Source organism: Salarias fasciatus, chromosome 10 (assembly GCF_902148845.1).
Source record: "Salarias fasciatus chromosome 10, fSalaFa1.1, whole genome shotgun sequence".
Classification (NCBI taxonomy): Eukaryota; Metazoa; Chordata; class Actinopteri; order Blenniiformes; family Blenniidae; genus Salarias; species Salarias fasciatus.
In genome coordinates, this window is record NC_043754.1 from 16,847,872 (window position 1) to 16,866,743 (window position 18,872).

An 18,872-nucleotide genomic window follows, 5' to 3' on the forward strand; every position below is an offset into this window, starting at 1 on the left:
GAACCTCTTTGCTGTAAACAGACAGCTGATAGACTCTATACGAAGATGTTCCTCAGGGCAAATGCAGGTGTGGAAAATCCCAACACTTGTAGACGTCTATGCAAGTTACTTATATATCTCAATCAGTTTCAGATTAAAAGGTATTGAAAAGGCTCACTGGACTCAGTTTGTGAAGTCAATTCATCTATACGCATACATATAAACATATCAGTTTACATACAGACTCGTCTTTGCACACTCATACATATATATTATCAAGAAAAGGTAAGTGAAACTTCTAGAATTTCCTTGTTTTTTGCAATATTGACCGTAAAATTTCTTAATAATAACTCGGAAGTTAATGCAGGAAACAAGGAAATTTGTTCTCACATACTTTTACTTGGCACTGCACATAGACAGTATCACTCACACTGATAATGACACAGTGATACAACTACCATGGTATGGTCTATGTGGTAAACTACATATTTTGCATGTCCCTGACCTTCCTTGACTGAAATCATTGTTGAGTAGTTGTAGCTTTTCAAAAGTAGGATGAGTTCTTGAAAGGTTGCCCAATCTGTTGTGTTTAGATTTCTCTCGTGCAACTGAACATGTTGAGTCCACATATGTACACACCTGGTTTGTTCTGATTTTACAACCTATATACTAGAACTATACGACTTCTTTTCATCACCGTGTTATCAGACTGCCAGGCCGTTAAGCACGCGATCCTTGTACAATCATTATCTTGTTTTTGCGGAATGCTGCAGTCGAACATTTTAATGAGAAATGCAGTGAATAAACTCACTGTCCCATGTTAGCTGACTATATGTCTTAGAACTAAAAATGAGGTAAGAAAACAAGGGTCAAATACGCAAGGTAATGCTGCACGTGCATGCACACGTGCTGCAGCAAAGACAAGACGTTGCATTGTGTTACGTAACCCTTCAAATCAGACATGCATTTCTGTTCAGTATTTAAGTACTTTACATCATGTCTGGAGATACCCAAACCCCTGCGGTAGGACCATACTGGGGCCAAGCAGCTGCACAATGTGCAACTTATAAATCGCATGACGTTAACAACATTCAGACACCTGCTGACTCTGAGCTGGACAGTGTGAAGGGCTGGCAGCCAAAAGTAGACCAAAAAAAATGGATGAAGTTACCATAAAAATCACCTAAATGCTGCAAATGGGTATTGACAATCCTAATGTTTGACTTCACTGGCTTTGGAGAGAGGACTAACAAATGTAAATTGTTTATTTATTTACCTTCACACTTTTGTCAGACATGTAGATTGTCCTTGAGGCGCAAGGAATGATTTATTTGGAGATTTGCATCATTTACTGTGCGTCTGGGTGTTGGTGTGGATACAACGGGCCCCAGAACAACCTGAAGCAGAGTTCAATCTACTGATAAAATACTGAGCATTACTTAAGTGATGCAGTATCGTGTCAACACATCATGAGAGAGGTTTTGTCTCCTCTATTTTAATAGAATTTATGAGTTAATTATAAGGAAAATATATACAATGTATTTTATTTTTCAATTTACTTAGACTAAGACATAAAAAAATCAGCTGTTCAGGGAAGATGGAAGCATCCTGGATGTACCTGTTTAACGTTCTGTATTGATCGAGTTGGATTAAGCCTCACAGAATATGAATGGTAGGAATGCAAGCACAGTAAATTTCACTCTCAGTCTAAACCAATTTTCATACTTAATCACTTCATATTGATAATGGCAGGATAACAGCCATCTTAAGCACATTTGAAGCAGTGTCATTCAGAATTACCAATTTATCTGACAAATTAATGTATGAAATAAAGCATTTTTTTTCATATAACTAAATTATTGAGGCAGGCAAATAAGGAGGAAATGTCATTCTTGCAATATATACTTGGAAAATGAAGAAAAGCCCCCACTTCACAGGTTAATATGCACATCTTATTTACAAATTTATTGATCACTTGATTTGAAGGGTACAGCCATTGTGGTTGTGAATCCTGGTCATATCTCAAAATACAAAAGTCAAGCTCACATTTAAAAACATGAAAGATTTTAGTTTCGAGGAGTAAAAGTGGAATCAAAACTGTGAAAAAAAAACAAACCTGTATTCTTTAATTGTCTTATGATCACATACAGAGGTAAGATACAGCGTTCAAGACGCTGTTTGAAACATGTTCCATTTGTCGAGTTCATTGAAATGCATTCACTTTATTGAATGCAAGCACCACAAAAGTCTTTGCCAGGCAGTCTGTTTAAACACACGAAAAGCAAACAGTCTGTCAGCGGTAGAATAAGTCTTACCTTTCACCCCCACTGGCTTTTCCCACTTACATTACTTACACGGAGGGTATTCTAGTGTATAGCTATTACACAACATGCCTTTTCACATACAGTATGGTCCAGATGGAGCAAAGAAACAATCTGTCATAAAGGTGGTTTAGACAAAGAAATTGCTAGATTGATTCAGTCTCTCCCGATTGTTCCACAGTTTGTTTGGTTTTTTTTTTGGTTTTTTTTCACTCCTCCAGCACTCGACCAGGAGCGATGGGGATGCATTCAGTTTCTGCGGTGAGCCAGAAGGTGTTTTGTTGTTTTTTTTTCCCTTTGGATTCACTCCCTTGGCTTTCGCTGATGCCTGACCGGCCTCGCTCTCCGTCTCATTCCAGCTTTAAAAGACGAGGAAGACCGTTAATGAAAGACAAAAATATGTGTAGAAGAAAAGAAGTGAGATATGAAACAGAGCGATGGCAGATACGGGAAAGAAAGTGGTTGCCAAAAAGTGTAAAGAAGCAGTGATAAATGTGTTCAGTGTTTTTTTGGCTTTGCGTATTTTCCAGCCATAATTATCAGGATGTTTGGCAAAGGTTTCTCTTTCTCATCCAACATTCTGTGCTGATAAATGCATCATCGGCTAATCGTCTTCTTACCTGGAGCTTTCCTGGCAGCAGCGAATTTACCTCCCTCTGTGAAGAGACAGTTCAGAGACAGTCGTTCAATCAGCGCATTCGGACTTACAGACTCCAAGACGATCTGCTTTATTTACCTCTAATTATTTTGGTAATCCTCTCCGATTCCTCTTCAAGCAGATTTGGGTTTCCGTGGATGGTGGTGATCTTGGAGAAGTCTGGGCCTGAAGGTCCGGAGGAGAAAACCATTACCTCTGACTGAACACGTTTCCCCTCTCATCCAACATAGGATACACTTTTATACAGGTACTGAATGTTCATTATTGATTTCCTACCTTTGAGGAATCAATTATAGATCAGTTGCAGATATTAATAATTCAAACACAGCAAAAAAAAATTTCACAGAAACCTGTTTGGTGTCAAGAGTTGTTGGAAACCCTACCCTCAATGATATGAGGCTGGTCAACCTTGGTGTTTCTGGCTCCACCTTCAGACGGGCAGCGGAGAACGGTGTTGAAAGTCACTTAACGACTTAGCAACTGTGCTGACTGACAGATGAACACACTGACAGGACCATACACCCCATAAAAAAAACAAAAAAAAAAAACACCTCCTCCGCCACCGCCAGCACAGAGCCAAGCACACTCACATACACACACACACACACTTGCAGTAAAATGCGCAGAGTGCGAGGTGCAGGTGTGTAGTGGGGCTGTCAGCTCAGAGCGAGTTCTTTATCTTAGCCCAAAAAAGGTAAGCTGCAAGACACCAGAGAAGCAGCGGTAGCTGAAAACAGATCAAAGCTTGCCTGCCCCTGCACCCAAAGGCCCGAAGGCCCGAGCCGGCCTCCCCAAAGTGGCGCATCATAATTTGCACACTGCTGACACATGATCATTATTTCAAATAAGAAATAAGTAGTGACGGCCTTCTTGCCAGAGAGACAAGAACATGGATGATGAGATTAAATCAGATGGTTACATGGTGAGATGAACAGACATCCAGCTCATGATGCACCACAGATAGTCCGAGAAGAGTTTACAAACCACCACGTTTTCTTTAGTTTTATGTGCCTAACCATGGCATGGACTGCATGAACTCACCGATTTCTTTACGAAGTTTCCTTAATGAGCCTATATGAGCATAATAAACCAAAATGAGTTTGCAATGACTACAATGCTTGTGAAAATATTCTGAGCTGTGAGCATTAAAGATGAAGAAACTGTCTTAGCAGTTGAATATTCTTAGACACTGTCACGGACTTAGAATAAGAACTTGAGATAGAATGATAAATCAGACATGTAAAACTGTCAGAATGGTGGAAAAATGGGCTCATTTCTCATGCTATGGAACTGTTCTCACTCGAGATCTGAAAATAGACACAAAGACAGGCTAAAGAATTTCAGCCTGAGTAAATCTGCTTGTATTGGTTAGACGTGAGCTGCTGGATGTGTGTCAGTGAGTTTGTAATACAGCTATAAAGAGTTCTAAGTGTATAGAATGATGCTTGTGTTGCTTTTGCAATCTCTAGTAGGTCTGTATACACACACACACACACACACACACACACACACACACACACACACACACACACACTCCTGCAGCAGCACAAGCTGTGGCTGGACAGCAGCCAACCGCAGCGGTGCAGGATGTAAACCATGTGTGTGTCTGGTATGTTTCTGCAGCCTTAAAGATAAAATAATGGCGAGGAGCTGAAAATTCCAGCCAAAACAATCAAGTCAATGCTTGTGCAGAAACTACTTAGTCTTTCGTGCCAATTGGCATTCATTATGTTTTTTAAAAATACCTTAAATTGCATATAGTTACTGAAATAATGTCACAATACATTTTCCCTTAAAGTGAATTTAATGCAAACCATGAATGTCTGATGAATTGATTAATGATGATCACAAAGGAAAAGTGAAATGCGATGTGTAATGAAATTTATAAGAGATGACGGCGCAACAGAACCACTTTTGTTAAAAGAGCTGTTAGAAGATGCGTAAAACTTTGTAGCTCAGGACTTCAAGAAGTTTACCTGATTTTTTTTTTTTTTTTTTTTTACTCACCCTTTCCATCTGCATCAACCTCTGCACCTGCAATTAAGGCATCTGTTTAAGTCTCTATTGGATATGTTGGGCTCAAAACACAATTGGCAATACAATAAATACAATTGACATCTAGTTCAAGTATGACTCAGCTGAGTTCCCACTCTTCCCAGCACTTGGGAATGTTGGGAATTGGGGTTTCATTTAGCAAGCAGGTCACCAGTTGCACACATTTAACTTAACTTGTACTGAAAATATGAATGATTTCAACCTTCAACTTACCATCAATAACCCGTGTGACTTTAGTTACGGTGGGCTGTCCTTGAACCACCCTGGTCACTTTGGTGATTGAAGAGTCGGCCTCAACGACCCTGGTCACCTTGGTGACGGAGGGCTGTCCCTCGACGACCCTCGTGACCTTCGTGATCACAGGCTCGCCCTCAACAACCACTTTCGTGACAACCGGCTCCGTCTCGATGACTCTGGTTACCTTGGTGATGGTCGGCTCGCCCCCGCTAATAACTCTAGTAACCTTGGTGACGGACGGATCGCCTTCAATGACTCGGATCACCTTTTCCGACTGAGGAACTACAGAGAGGGAGATAACGTGACAATTTGTGGAAAATCACATTGGACATCGAGATCTTCAAAATACCTCCACATGTTCATGCTTAGAGTCTGAGAATGGAATAACTGTTCCCTGATGAGCAGAAGTACTCAGTATGTGAATGGATATGAAATTGATCGTTTGTAGGAATGAGAAAGTCACAGTAGAGCCTCAACATTTGTTTGTTGGACAAACATTGGAACCCAATATGCATGGAAATGGAAATCCATGTTTATGCCATTGAAAGCAAACGCCAAATTGATTAGGTAAAGATACAAATCCTTTTTTTTTCTTAATTCCTTTATTTCTCTCTGTTGTTTGGACTTTGTCCTTTAGTCATCAAACAATATTAAGAAAAAGATGTTTGGTTGAAAGTTAATGAATATAAGACATTGGTCAAAACCCCTCACCCGGGGCATGAATATTACAGATCTCACTTTGAATCAGGGTCAACAGAAGCTTCAGCCAGGAACATTCTTCCACTTCTTTTATAGTTACAGCTTCTGAGTGATGGTCTTTCTGTTTGACTCCACAGCAGATGAAAGCAGACAGATGTGTGCTTGTATGAAACGGTGTCTAATCTTTGGACTTGGGTCCCCCGATACGTGGCCTAGTCAGATAATCAGAGCCAGACTGATGTCCACGCTTCAAACAAGGTCTTTGGGAGGTTTTTCTAAATTATGATCAAAAGTGAAGTTGCTTTCAAGTCTGACTCACATACTGCATCATCTGGATGAGGAATCGTTTCCCCTAATGCCTAAATAATGAAGGCAATAAACTGATGCCACTCGTATTTATGAGTGTATAAACCTGGTGCGTAGATCAATATGAAGGATGGCCATCTTGCTTTATGAGGCTCTCGTCCAGTTCGGAAGGACTCACAAATCAACATCATCCCAAAAGCCATTCTGCTGTTTGATTCTGTGCATCAGATGTTCAGAATGTGTTCTCATCACTTTCCGCTTTAGCATCTCAAATGTCATGATTGAATGGTGGTGCATTACAAATCCAGGCATGTCCTCAAGCATATCTCAGCGAAAAATACATGAAGATTCATAAAACAAAGTGAGGCCAACATGTCAGCACAAAGGTTCCAGAGAACAGTAATCCACCTCCAGAGAGTGAACACTGTGCTGTTTTGGTTAGCATCCTGTCCGGTAGTGAGGATATCCCTTGGCATGTGTGTTCTAAACATCCTTTTGAGGTTAAGTGGTGACTCTATACTGCCTGTGGGGGTGAACTCAATACCCGTCAGTCCGCATGTCTGCCCCTTTACGGACTGGCGACCTTTCCAGGGTTTTTCCTGCCTTCACCCACAATCAGGTGGGAATAGATTCCACCCCCACTCACAGCCATGAATTGACTAAAGCAGTATATAAGTTGGGTAGAGATAGATTTTCACTCTTGCTGATTCATAGCAGAAAGCTAATCTTTGAAAATGAAAAAGCCCTGCAGTTCTTGACCTGCTGCTGCTGCATGGTCCACGCAACGTATCTAATCACCTTTGATGGTTTAATTTTCCTATGTTACCTAATACCTCGGTGCAGGCTCATTTTTTGCGTGGTGGTGCGCTGGACTCAGCCCAGCTGAATGAGCAACGTCCAAGAGCACGCTACGGTCGCTAACCCTGTTATCCTCTGACAGCGTAATTACCTCATCCCAACAGGAACTGATTAAACGAGCCAGGAGGGCCAAGTGGGCTTTAGGAGTACAGAGGGTGAAGAAAAACAGAAGAAGATGGGACTGGGAAAAAGGTCTCAATGGAATAATGGTGCAGATGTAAAATGTTTGCATTTTCAGGATGGATTTCATTTCAAACACTCATTGAAAGACAATCCACCAGTTTCAGAGGCTTTCGAGCTATTCAGCCAGCGTTTAAAGTAATTTAAAGACCAAGTTGATTTAAATCATTCAATCATGAGGCTGATTATAGGCTTACCTTCAATATAATGAGTAGTTGTGATGGTCTTTTCTGTGAAGGCATAACATTGGATTTTAATGCATCGTGCATTCAAAAGGGCTTAAACATTACAGAGTAATATAGAGGAACTTACTGATGAAGGTGAGTGGGATCTCAGTAAACGTAAATCCAGACACAAACTACAAAAAAACACAAATTATTCATGGTTTAAAATTCCATATGTTTCTATATATTTTTTACACATTTTCATTTTTTTCACCTTTATCTGGATGTATCTAATCAGCTTCCTCAAGAGGACCAGGAGGTCCTGACGGCCCACCGGCAGATCTGCAGGTGAAAACACAGAAATATGGATTGAAATGACAGAATGTATCCTTGTTACCTGAACATCAGGTACTGTATGCTGCTGCACTCACCCCCAGGATAGAGAACGTTCTTCACCACGTGGATCACGCCATTGGTTGCCATTAAGTCACTGTCGGGAACGTCCACAGAGTTCACATGGATGGAGTTGTTTACCTGCAAACAGAAACGGTCACTACAAAACAAAAATACTGTAGAGAGCACTATCAGCAGCTGTACTTCCACAGATCCATCATTTAAATATTTTCTGGACCTGTAGAAGGAACAATTCTTGAATAAAATAACAATATTGCTGCAATCATTTTTGGATATTAATTTCAAAACACCTTCTTTATAAAATATCTTGAAAAAAAAAACAAACTTGCTTTATGATGATGTATTAAAACAGGAACAATTGCTAGACTTTGCACAAGATTTATATGTCCTAAAATCTATTGTTGGTGTTGAATGTATATATTTTTTTAAAAAAGCATCAATAAAACTCAACCAAAAAGAATAGATTTCTAACCATGTAAATGCATGCAGTGGAGCAATTATGAGGCATGCTGGGTAAGTAAGTGATCGTTCTCTTTTGTTTTCTCTCTCCTCTTCCCACCCACCAGATTAAATCAAACATTTCAGCTTCAGTTTACTTTTTTAAATAACTGAACTTCAAATTTCCATCAATCAGTGCCTCCGTCTTTTGTCTGACTGACGGATGACTGACTCGCCCACCCTGCGGTTGGAAAGAAAACCCTCAAACAACCTTTCCTCTGTTTATAAAGAAACTCCTTTAAGCCTGATGTGAGATCTTGACTGATAACTTGAGAGAACAATGGGAGATGCAGGAAGCCAAAATTGAAGTAAAGGGTGAGCTGACGATGAGCCTGGAACGCAGAAAGCAAAGCTGACAGAGAAAAAGCAGGTGGAGCGGGAGGGCATCCGGCTGGGAAGCGGGACTCCAGGGTGAATCCAGGGAGTGGGTGTTGATGGAAGTGACAGGATGCCAGGTTTCATTACGTCTGGGATCTCTCCAGGGACTGAAGCTGATTGTGCAGCTTTGAAGACGATAAGCAACGACTCTTTGAAGCCATTGTTTGAATGAGAACATGGGGACAGATCCAGTTTAAGTCTGTCAATATAGGGTCAGTGCGGTCACCTAAGCATAGTTACATAATAAAAAGGTACTCTTAAAGTATTTTCTATTTTATTTCACTTAACTGTAACTTATTTATCTTCCTCAACACATTTTTTTTAAACTTTAAAGCAGTCAGCAAATAGCCTACAGCCATGATCAACTGGCCTGCAGATCCTTACAGTTTTCTATATTACTGAAAAAATGCTTAATTCAAGCTCCTCCATGTTTTTTTGTTTGTTTGTTTTTGTTTTTGTTTTGTTTTTTTGTCAGCTGATAGATGATCATTGTCTCTTTCAATTAAACTGAAGGGACTGAAGAACACATGCTGACGTACAGAAAGGACTTGCAGGTTGTTGCCTTGAAGAGTTTTCAGCAGATTGGTGACTCCTCCCTGTAATCCTCCGTTGATGAAGATACCGTTGCTCAAATGGTACAGGAGAATGGTTCTCAGAGCATTTATGTCACCTGCAAAAGAAAACACACATGGCAAACATGAGTCCCACCATGAGGCTTCAGAGGTGCATAAAAGCGATGGAGATGAGTCGGTAGACTCACTTTTAAGCAGGTCAAAGTCATCTGAGTTGAGGCCATCAAAGGCATCGTCGGTTGGAGCAAAGATGGTGTAGGAGCCTTCCTGCTTTAGCGTCTCATCCAGGCCTGCCGTCTCCATCAGTGACAAGAAAATCCTACATTTAATCAAGTAAATTAGGGGAAACAAGGAAGACGTTCATCAATTAATTGAAATATTTGACTTTTAGAAATGAATTAAAAACATGTTGTATAATCCAAAACCTGCCTCCCTTACAAGATGCTATGTAGTGACTGAGCCCCACAGCAGACAGCCCAGATTTAATTTTTCAGTAAGCCTGCAAGTCTGTTTTTCGATGCCGCGGAGACTGTCAAGATATTAGGTCAATATTTTTCCCCTCTCGGGGACACAGCTCCAACTGTGATGGCGCGCTGAGGTACGTCCAGCAGACCAGATTGTTACCACATTTGGACCGAGAATTGCTTGTGTGGTACCTGTTATTTTTGTCAGTTGGGATTCTAGCTTTGGCAGCGAAGGTCGGGCTGGGATTTGTGTGAGAGTGCCGGGCTTGTGTGGTCCCACTGTGTCACACATCTGTTTCCTCAATTATCCTCCGCTGGTGCCTGCGCATCGTCGCGGCGCAATAAAATGTCCCCACTTTAAATACACAGGAGTGAGTGGAGAGAGACCACAAGAAGGACACGACGAGCCCATCCGCTGCTTCAAAAGATTATGTTGTTGATGATGATGAGCAATAAAGTGGTAGAAATTGCAAAGCAGCAAATATTTGTTAACTGAGGCCGAGACCGAGTAATGCAGTCGATGGAAAACTGACTGATGATGTGCTTTAATGTGTCTAAACACATTTTTCAAAACATAGTTGGTGTTTCACTATACTTATGTTCAAAGGATAATTAAAAGTCATAAAAAAGTAATTAAAGAGCCACACAGTTATGTCGTGGTAAGCAGTCTTGCCTCACAGCTAGAATACTCCGAAAACATGTTTCCCCAACACATGCTGCTAACAGCGACTCTGACTCGGATAAAGTGGTTATAAACAATGGAAAAATTGATGTATCAACATTTTATGTATAAAGTAAGCAAAAAGCTCTTACTTGAACCGTCCATCAGCGACCAGGAGCTCATACATTGTTTTCTCGGCTGGCTTGATGAGTGTGTTCATGACATGCAGGGCCCCATTGCTTCCCTCCTTACTGCCACGCAGCATACATGAATTCTCTATGCACACAGCCTGCAAGGGAGGAACATTTAACCACTGAAGTTACACGTTTTCAGGTCACGACACAACTATTTCTTTGAATGTAAAGCAGTTCCACGCAGTCCTCTTGTTTACCATCAATCCAGTGGCAAAACACTGCTGTACAGTGAAGACATTAAAACCAAATGATCTGCGTCTCTGAACCAAGAGCCACCAGTGGATGAATCACTGCTCTATGGCAATTATTTAAAGCTGAATGAAAACAAACTCTGCTCACAATTAGTAACTGTTGGGAAATGGATTTCAGAGTTGATTCCATTGTCTCTTGTTTCATTTCTTTATATCTCTCACTGAATCTGTGACGCTGTTGCAATAAGAAACACACACACACACACACACACACACACACACTCATAGGACTCACCGTGCGGTAAATGAATACTCTGAGCAGTTTGCCAGCGAGTGTTTCCAGCAGCTGTCCGTTGTAGAGCTCACTCAAAGTAACTTTCAGCTTCAAGATGTGATTTTCCAGAATGTACCTCAGCAGGCTCTGGTCTGTTGACATCACCTCATCTGTTCGAAAAAGACAAATGGTTGCTTTCATAATAATTCACTGAGCCAATTTGTTGTGTGAAAGAATACATTAGAGGCTTAGCGTACCAGTGAAGACGTTGTTGACAGGAGCGAGGAGCGTATACTCAGTCTTTGGACCCAAGGCGGCGGCTAAGCCCAGCTCAGACATCATGTCGCTGAAAGTGGTCTGCGACTCTCCCACCAGCTCCATCACTTCCTTGGCTGAGACGAATCGAATTGATCAGAGGAAACCAGGCACATAGAGGTCTGGCGTGAATCTGCTGTATGTCTTACCTGAGTTTGGCACCAGAACCTGGTCTATGAGGTGGATGACGCCATTGGAAGCCACAATGTCCTTCTTCAGGACCATCTTGATGCCGTTGACGGTCAGGCTGCTGCCATCACAGCCAATCTCGATGGTGCTTCCCTCTTCGGTCTCATACACTGATCCCGCCATGATTGCTTCTGCACACTGGACGCTGTTCAACATGTGATACTTCACCAGGGCTGAGAGACAGGACAAATGAAAAAGTAGACTTTAAGGCATGTTTTTTTTTTTAAGCCCAAGTTTTCTGTCTGTACAGGCTACCAAAGTTTTACAGTAGGAGAAACATGGGAAACTACTCTACCAGCTCCGTTACAAACACTTTGACACTTCTATCAACATTATGATATGAGATTACACCTCTGGCCAAATCCGACTGTCAAAATATGCAAGTTTAACAGGCCTACTAAAGCAATGCACTGCCAACAACTTTCCAAATACAAAAAAGACTGAAATGCAATCAGCAGAGCGCAGCAGAGCCAAATATCTCTGTGGGCCCACTACGACAAAAAGATCATCTTGCATTTGTTGAGGCTGCTTGAGCATGACTTGCTTAGCAAATTGTATTTCCTAAGTGTCTGAGAATTTATCTTTGGAATTTACTGTGGTCCTAGAGGAAACCACTTGCAGAGGAGACTGTCTGCTCACCCATTCATGTGATTCAGCAAATAAAGAGATCAGCTATTTATTTACCGTCTTGTGAACAGGTTTTTTTTTGTGTGTGTTAAATTAATTAGGTGGAAAAGACATCAAAGTGTTGACATGATTTTTGATAAAGAGAGCACCATGGTAATCTTGAAGGGGGCATGAATATCTGGAGCTCATTTCTTGGCAGCGTATCCAAAACACATATCTTAAACTCACAAAGGAGATCTGTCACCTCATTATAAACATCCACTATGAAACATTAGGTCTGACCAACAGTAGAAGTTAAAGGAAAAGTCAGAGGCATCAATAAAATCAGTAAAGGCTTCAGGCTACTAGTTATAGCATGATCAGTGCACATCAAGCACAATGTACCTGAAATAATTTCTTTGTCTTCCAGAATACGTTCCAGGTAACCTGGGCCCAGTTTCTCGAACGCCTCATTAGTTGGCGCAAACAAAGTGAAGTGGCCAGGCTGGCCCAGCTTTTCCATTAGATCAGAGGCTAAAGCTGCAGTCTGTGGAAAACCATATGTTACAGTCGCTCACAATTCACTGCCCGTTTTGGAAGATCAGCATTAAATTGTGCATTTTACGTACGCTGAAAGAGGTGAGCTCATCGCTGACTTCCAAGTGATCCTTGATGGTGTTACCCACGGCGCTGATTACCCGGTCGATAACGTGCACCACGCCGTTTGTAGACACCTGGTTACCGTGAATAATCCTGGCGCAGTTCACAGTCACAATCTTAACAGAGCAGAAACGCCAAATCAACAACATTGTTTGAATCACAAACACATTTTTTACTTCAAGTGCTTCTTTTTCTACATTTTGTAGTAAACTGACCCCGTTTGAGTAGTGGTTGATGTGAAGTCCCAAGTCATTGTACATAGACGTGAAAGTCATGCCGTCCTTCATGTCTTTGGTCAGAAGACGCCGGTTCACCATGTGGAAGTGAAGAGCGTTGTACAACTCAACGTTTACATTGCTCACCAGCGCCGCCCGCACTTCCTGTGGGAGTCACGCCATCAGTTAAAAGTCAGTAAATATGATTGTGCTCCTCTCAAAAACATTGAAAGCTCACAGGGTCTAGCTGATCCCAGGCCTCATTGCTTGGCGCAAACATGGTGAAGGAGCCTTTGCCCTCGATTTCTGGCCTCAGCTTGGATATGTCGGAGTACTGCTGCGTGGTCGTGGCCTTTACGAGCCCCAGTGTGCCATACACATGGTCAATGGGAGCCACTGTGGGAAGAAGCAGAGGCATTTTTATTAAAACAAAGTGACGTGTTGAAAGCCTTGAATTACCCTCATAATGAGGAAATTACTACAGATATTAACGTTATCAGATCAGGCACATACCTGCAGGGCATCCTCTCATACCCTCCAGGTTCATGTACCCAGGGCAACATTCATAAACAACCTCGCTGCAAAAAGAAGCACAGAGTTTTAATCCGGCAATTAAATGATCATAAATAAGACAAAATAAATTTCACAATATCAAATGGATACTTCAGTTTTTTATCATAGTTGCAATAATTCAAGTGAAATTGCCACAGAGCAACATGCAGTGCAAACAGAATGCAAGTAAAAGGATCCTGACAAAGAAAAAGCTGCTTATGAAGTTATGGCACAATGGCAAAGTAGGAATCAAGTGAGGAAATAACAATCCAGCAGCAGACAAAGCATAATACAAAGTTGCAAAAATAAAGTGAAGCGCTAGTAAGGAGAGTAGAATAATAAGCACAAAAAAACCCCAAACCATTAGCATGAGATTGCTTTGGTAAATTCTTCCATTAACACACTGGAAGAGTTCACGCAGTTCCCAGCAAGCCAACCAAAGAAAAAAAGAAAAGCTGGACTGAATGTGAAGACTCGCCCAAGATACTTTGCAGATTTAGCCAACATGGCTAATCTTTCATTCAATAGCAATAAACTCAGACATCAAATAAGCCCAGTTAAAGAAATAAAACCCAAGTTGGAAAAGCAGAGTCTGACTAACAGACAGCTTTAGAGAACTGCAAGTGAGTCCCATCTGCTAAATAAAACCCAGAGGTCACTTTAATGAAGACTCACTCTTACCACTTTCTTGACCAAATCAATAATTTACACCTTGCACTGCATTCTGTGTATATATGTAAGTTAATATTCCTGACACAGGAGCATCTGCTGTTACTTTTCCAGAAATCCAATGAAAATCTCCAAGAAAAACAAAATCTTGACATACAGACACTAGACAGATTTAGATTTGTGTGTGTGTGTGTGTGTGTGTGTGTGTGTGTGTGTGTGTGTGTGTGTAGAAACAGCTCATAAAAACTTGTGAAAACACAGCTCAAACAAGTAGAAACATCCTGACAGGAAGGAGAGGGGATCTGCTGACACGAAGCGTGCCAAAGGAGTCGACCCGTACTCCTTCATCTACTGTGCAGTTTACAAGAACTCAGGTTGCCTTTTACTGCAGTGTTATGAACGACGGAATGATTTGTGAGCGGGCCGGTACTGTGAGTCAGTAATGTAGATTTAATGGAAGCATAATTAATTTTTTTTTCAGGTTGAGTTTTACTGAACGTGAAACGTCAATTGTAGCCAGAAGAAGGATTTGCTTGGGGCTTCTCCCAAGCTTGACACACACCTTCCAGAAAATAAACACATTAAGTAGTGAGTCAAAACTGGATGCTCAACAAGGATCCTCTATGGGAGTTAGAAAAAGGCCCTTTAAGCTGTTGAATAAGTTTAATTCAACCACGACACAGGTTCCAGTCAGATATTGGAACATTTGTTTACAGAGGTTTCCTGGGAGCATGTTTGGCCTCAAAATGAAAGACTTCCAGAGTGCGGCTGGTTCTCTTTACATTCAAAACAAATAACAGCTCTTTCCTCTCAGAAATGAACAGCAGTGATATTATATGCAAAAGAAAAGTACTTCTCAGCTTCCTCACTTTAAACGCCCTTTAACTTCCTGAAATGACTGCTGGCAGCCACGTTCCCTATACTCCAGTCATTATGCAACTTTTCATGGAAATATGTTTGATCATTTGGATGGAAGGAGGATTTTTAATATATAATTTAGTGACTTTTATCTTTTTAGCGACTTTTAACAATCCGTCTTTACTTTGACACCAATTTTACAATAAAAAAATCCATAACTTTCCACACATGACTGGCTGTCAGGAAGTTATGAAGTCATTGCTCCCTGGCTGCGCTCTGACAGGATAATAGCTGCGGTGGAGACCAAAGAGAAAATATCCAGTGCTCGGTAACTAGGCCCCTGGCAGTGTTTCTGTATGAAACGGCTCAATGTGGCTTCCAGATGAGATAATGTGTGCACATGGGGCAGAATACACACTCTGTGGTCACAGACACTGCATAGAGCGTGTGGCACCGGACAAAAACATTACAGCTTCGTCTTTACAACTGTTATGTAATCAATACCCAGTGCCTCTGTGGCGTCTTGATTACTGCAGCAGTGTTTCCGTTATTACATGAAATGTGGATTTTTGGTTGATTCTACATACCTCTACTGCTCATCTGACATTATGTTGGATTGACCGCAAGTTTCGTTTCAAGTCCTCATGTTGTGCCTGTAGCCCAACACGCATCGGTTTGAAGAAAATTGCTTCCACCTGAGCCTCGAGCGACTTGGTTCTGTTTGTTTTTTAAGATAATTAAATACAAAAAAACCCCCCTAAGGAATCATTATATTAATAGCAGATTATTTAAAAAGCAAATAGCTGCTTCAATTCACATGAGCACAATGCGTGGTCAACAGTATGGGTTTCTTCAGGTTTTACTCTGACACCAACACTACTGCCGTTATGGTGCCGACCAGCTTTACTGTCGACTCCAACAACTTCTCCTAATCTGTCATCAGCACCACGTCCAGCTCAGACATGAACCGCAGCTGTGTTGATTTCCTCCACTGCGGCAGAACAATGTCCTCAGTGTGACCGCAGCCAGACGGGGAGAGCTCAGTTCCCATGACTTTACCACATATCAATTCAATTTCAGCTTTCATTTGTGTATCGCAGCTTTATCAAGTCAAAGTCATTATTCTTCTGATTGAAGAGAACATGTATAGTCCTCTCTACAGTGTTTGATCACTTTTTGTTGTCTGGTTCATGATTTCTTATAAGTTATGATAAGCCCTTTTTAAACATAAAAAGACAAAAAGGTCTTAAAATACAACCACAGCCATTTGATAGGTTGTTTAAACAAAAAAAAAAACAGACTTTTCAATGTGAATATTGGAAATATTTTGTTGTTTGATGTGTTATGTAATGTAATCAAAGAATGGCATCTTTCACAAAACAAAGAGGTACTCCAGTTGCAGCAGCTGTTCCCACATCAGCATGTGTGTTCTTGTATGTTCATATGTGTTAAAGGAGTTCACCTCCTGTGCTTCAGTCACCAGTAAGCCAGCGGAGCTCCATCCGAGCCTTACACTCCATCAGCTCTACCATGTTTTTTCATCGAAACATCAAATAATTTGACATTTAGTCAGAAGAATAAATGGATCCAATGAAACCATCAACGCGTTTCCCACAAATTTTAGATTGTTAAAGAGTTCAGATTTGGCTTTTTCCACATGAGGATCACTGAAGTTGGTAATGGAACCAGCTTTGCCTCAAAGCCTCCACTTAAATCAGCAACATCCAAATGTGCTCCAAGTAATTTCTTACAGCTCTCTCCAAGAACAGCTCCCAAAACAAAAACAAAAAAAATACCTGAACTTCATTATACCAATTGCACACAATGCAAAGCAGGGGCACACATGGCAAACACTCGAATCTGGTGAAAGAAAACATGAAAAATATGATTTTTCTCCCCAACGGTGGGCAGAGCGATCAAGGGCGAGCAGGTTGGAGAACCAGCAAACATCAGCCAAACAGAGCCGACCTCTGCTGATTGAGTCATAATAAGAGGTTAGGAGGGTGGTGAAATGCTTCTGCTTTGCAGAAACCAGCCACAGTGTTAAGCATAAAACGCATGCCGCCTGTGTGAGGGACGTCCGACAGCTGTTAGTGTTGAAATATGTATTTGAGACCGTCCGTTCAGGCTCTCGGTGAGGACTCACGTCTTCCTCCCGCAGATGGAGCCTTTGTACCAGTTCCTACACGTGCTGAAGTACTTCTTGCTGGTCCCGGTGACGCGCTGCAGCGCGCACACGTTGGGTCTGTTCGGAGAAAAGGGAGGGGGGCGACGAGAGGAGTGTGATGAGGGAGAGACAAAGACGAGGGTAAACGGGGTGAGGAGGAATGCAAACATGTGGAAGATGAACGAGAGGGTGGGAGAGGGAGGAGGAGGAGGAGTGGACAGGTAGGCAAAGGAAAGAAGGATGGTAAGAAGAGAGGATGACGGGAGGAGTTGAGTAATTATATGAAACAAAAAATAAAGTCACTTCCACCTCCACTCGTGCATAGAGTGAAGATCTATTTAAAGTTTGTATTTGTATTGTCATATTATTCAAATAAAACGAGGTGTTTTTAAAGCGGTACAAACTTTGAACTCCAAATTAGTGGATGAATGTCAGAGACAGCATTGACTTTTCCACTATGGTTTCAATCAATGTTTTATTTAATCAATTTGGCTGCCCTGTTAATTAAATAGTGATAAACAAGCACTTTAGTGGAGTGAAAAATAAGCTGAAGAATGATTAAAACAATACAAATCCAACATGTTTGGTTCCTTCCTACCAGCTTGTTCTTTATCGTAGAATTTATGCACTTTTATTTTTATGCCGATACAAAACACAGGAGTGGATTTTGTCAGTTATGTGAAAATTAAAAAAAAGCAAACAAAAAAAAAAAACTTTTGCAAGCTTTCTGACGTCTTTTATCCGTGCCCCCCTCCTTACCCTTCCTTCCTGGCCCGTATGCGGCTGTGGCTGACTATCTTGTCATAGGCTGAAGAGTCCACGCTCCCCGGGGAGCAGAGCGCCACCAGCGCTAAGGTCACCACTAGAAACTGGTGCATCCTGGGGAATAATCGGTCCTTTGTGCTGCAAAAAAGGTACAAACACACACTCGCAGCCCTCTTGTCCTGTGAAATATCTACACACACGCACACTCACAAGCACACACACACACCCCAAAACATACACAGGAGATATGGGAGCACACGTGAGAGAGGGAGCTTTTATAGCAATAAGCCTCCCTCTCTCTAACACACCCACTGACTCCCTCACTGTCTTTACCATACGGCTGCGTCCTGCTCTCACCCGAACACACCCTTCACTTCTGCACAAATCCCCCCTCCAACCCTGACTTGTGCATAAGCTCATTGCTTCCTCCTCCTCCTCCTCCCACTTGCTTTTTCACATGAATTTTGTGCGAATGTCTTGACCACCGTCACATCCCAGAACGCCGACCACACCAGAGTTTGCATTGATCTAATAATAACAGCTTCTCTTCCAGCTGATTAATCATTATGGAAGGAGTAATACTGTTTAAAAAAAACATGCATAAATTAGAAAATACACACACACACACACACACACACACACACACACACACTCACAAAGCAAACCACTGTAATCTGATGTTGATCTTGAGTTACTTAGCGACACCGTGTGAGAAATAAACAAAGATTTAAAAGTCTCTAATAGGCTTACGATAAAGTTTGAAACAAACTTTG

At 41.5% G+C, this 18,872-nt stretch overlaps 1 protein-coding gene across 4 annotated transcripts; it reads right to left on the reverse strand.

Moving 5' to 3' along the window:
• Positions 1 to 2,460: 2,460 nt before the first annotated feature.
• On the reverse strand, positions 2,461 to 18,432 carry postna (periostin, osteoblast specific factor a). Of its 4 annotated transcripts, XM_030101515.1 has the most exons (25): positions 18,094 to 18,432; positions 17,314 to 17,412; positions 13,602 to 13,666; positions 13,327 to 13,484; positions 13,089 to 13,253; positions 12,843 to 12,989; positions 12,619 to 12,760; positions 11,568 to 11,780; positions 11,361 to 11,495; positions 11,125 to 11,273; positions 10,597 to 10,733; positions 9,508 to 9,638; positions 9,287 to 9,417; positions 7,889 to 7,991; positions 7,732 to 7,799; positions 7,606 to 7,651; positions 7,491 to 7,523; positions 5,435 to 5,532; positions 5,227 to 5,362; positions 4,966 to 4,992; positions 4,000 to 4,029; positions 3,342 to 3,386; positions 3,037 to 3,123; positions 2,921 to 2,956; positions 2,461 to 2,659 (listed from the first exon to the last, which is right to left on the reverse strand). In XM_030101515.1, exons 1-25 carry the CDS (start codon positions 18,210 to 18,212, stop codon positions 2,604 to 2,606), a joined length of 2,556 nt encoding a protein of 851 aa, XP_029957375.1. In that variant the 5' UTR covers positions 18,213 to 18,432; the 3' UTR covers positions 2,461 to 2,603. The 4 variants fall into 4 exon arrangements, with proteins under 4 accessions (XP_029957375.1, XP_029957372.1, XP_029957373.1 ...); XM_030101512.1 differs by having other exon boundaries at positions 5,227 to 5,532; XM_030101513.1 differs by lacking the exon at positions 4,000 to 4,029 and having other exon boundaries at positions 5,227 to 5,532.
• Between the last annotated feature and the right edge of the window lie 440 nt (positions 18,433 to 18,872).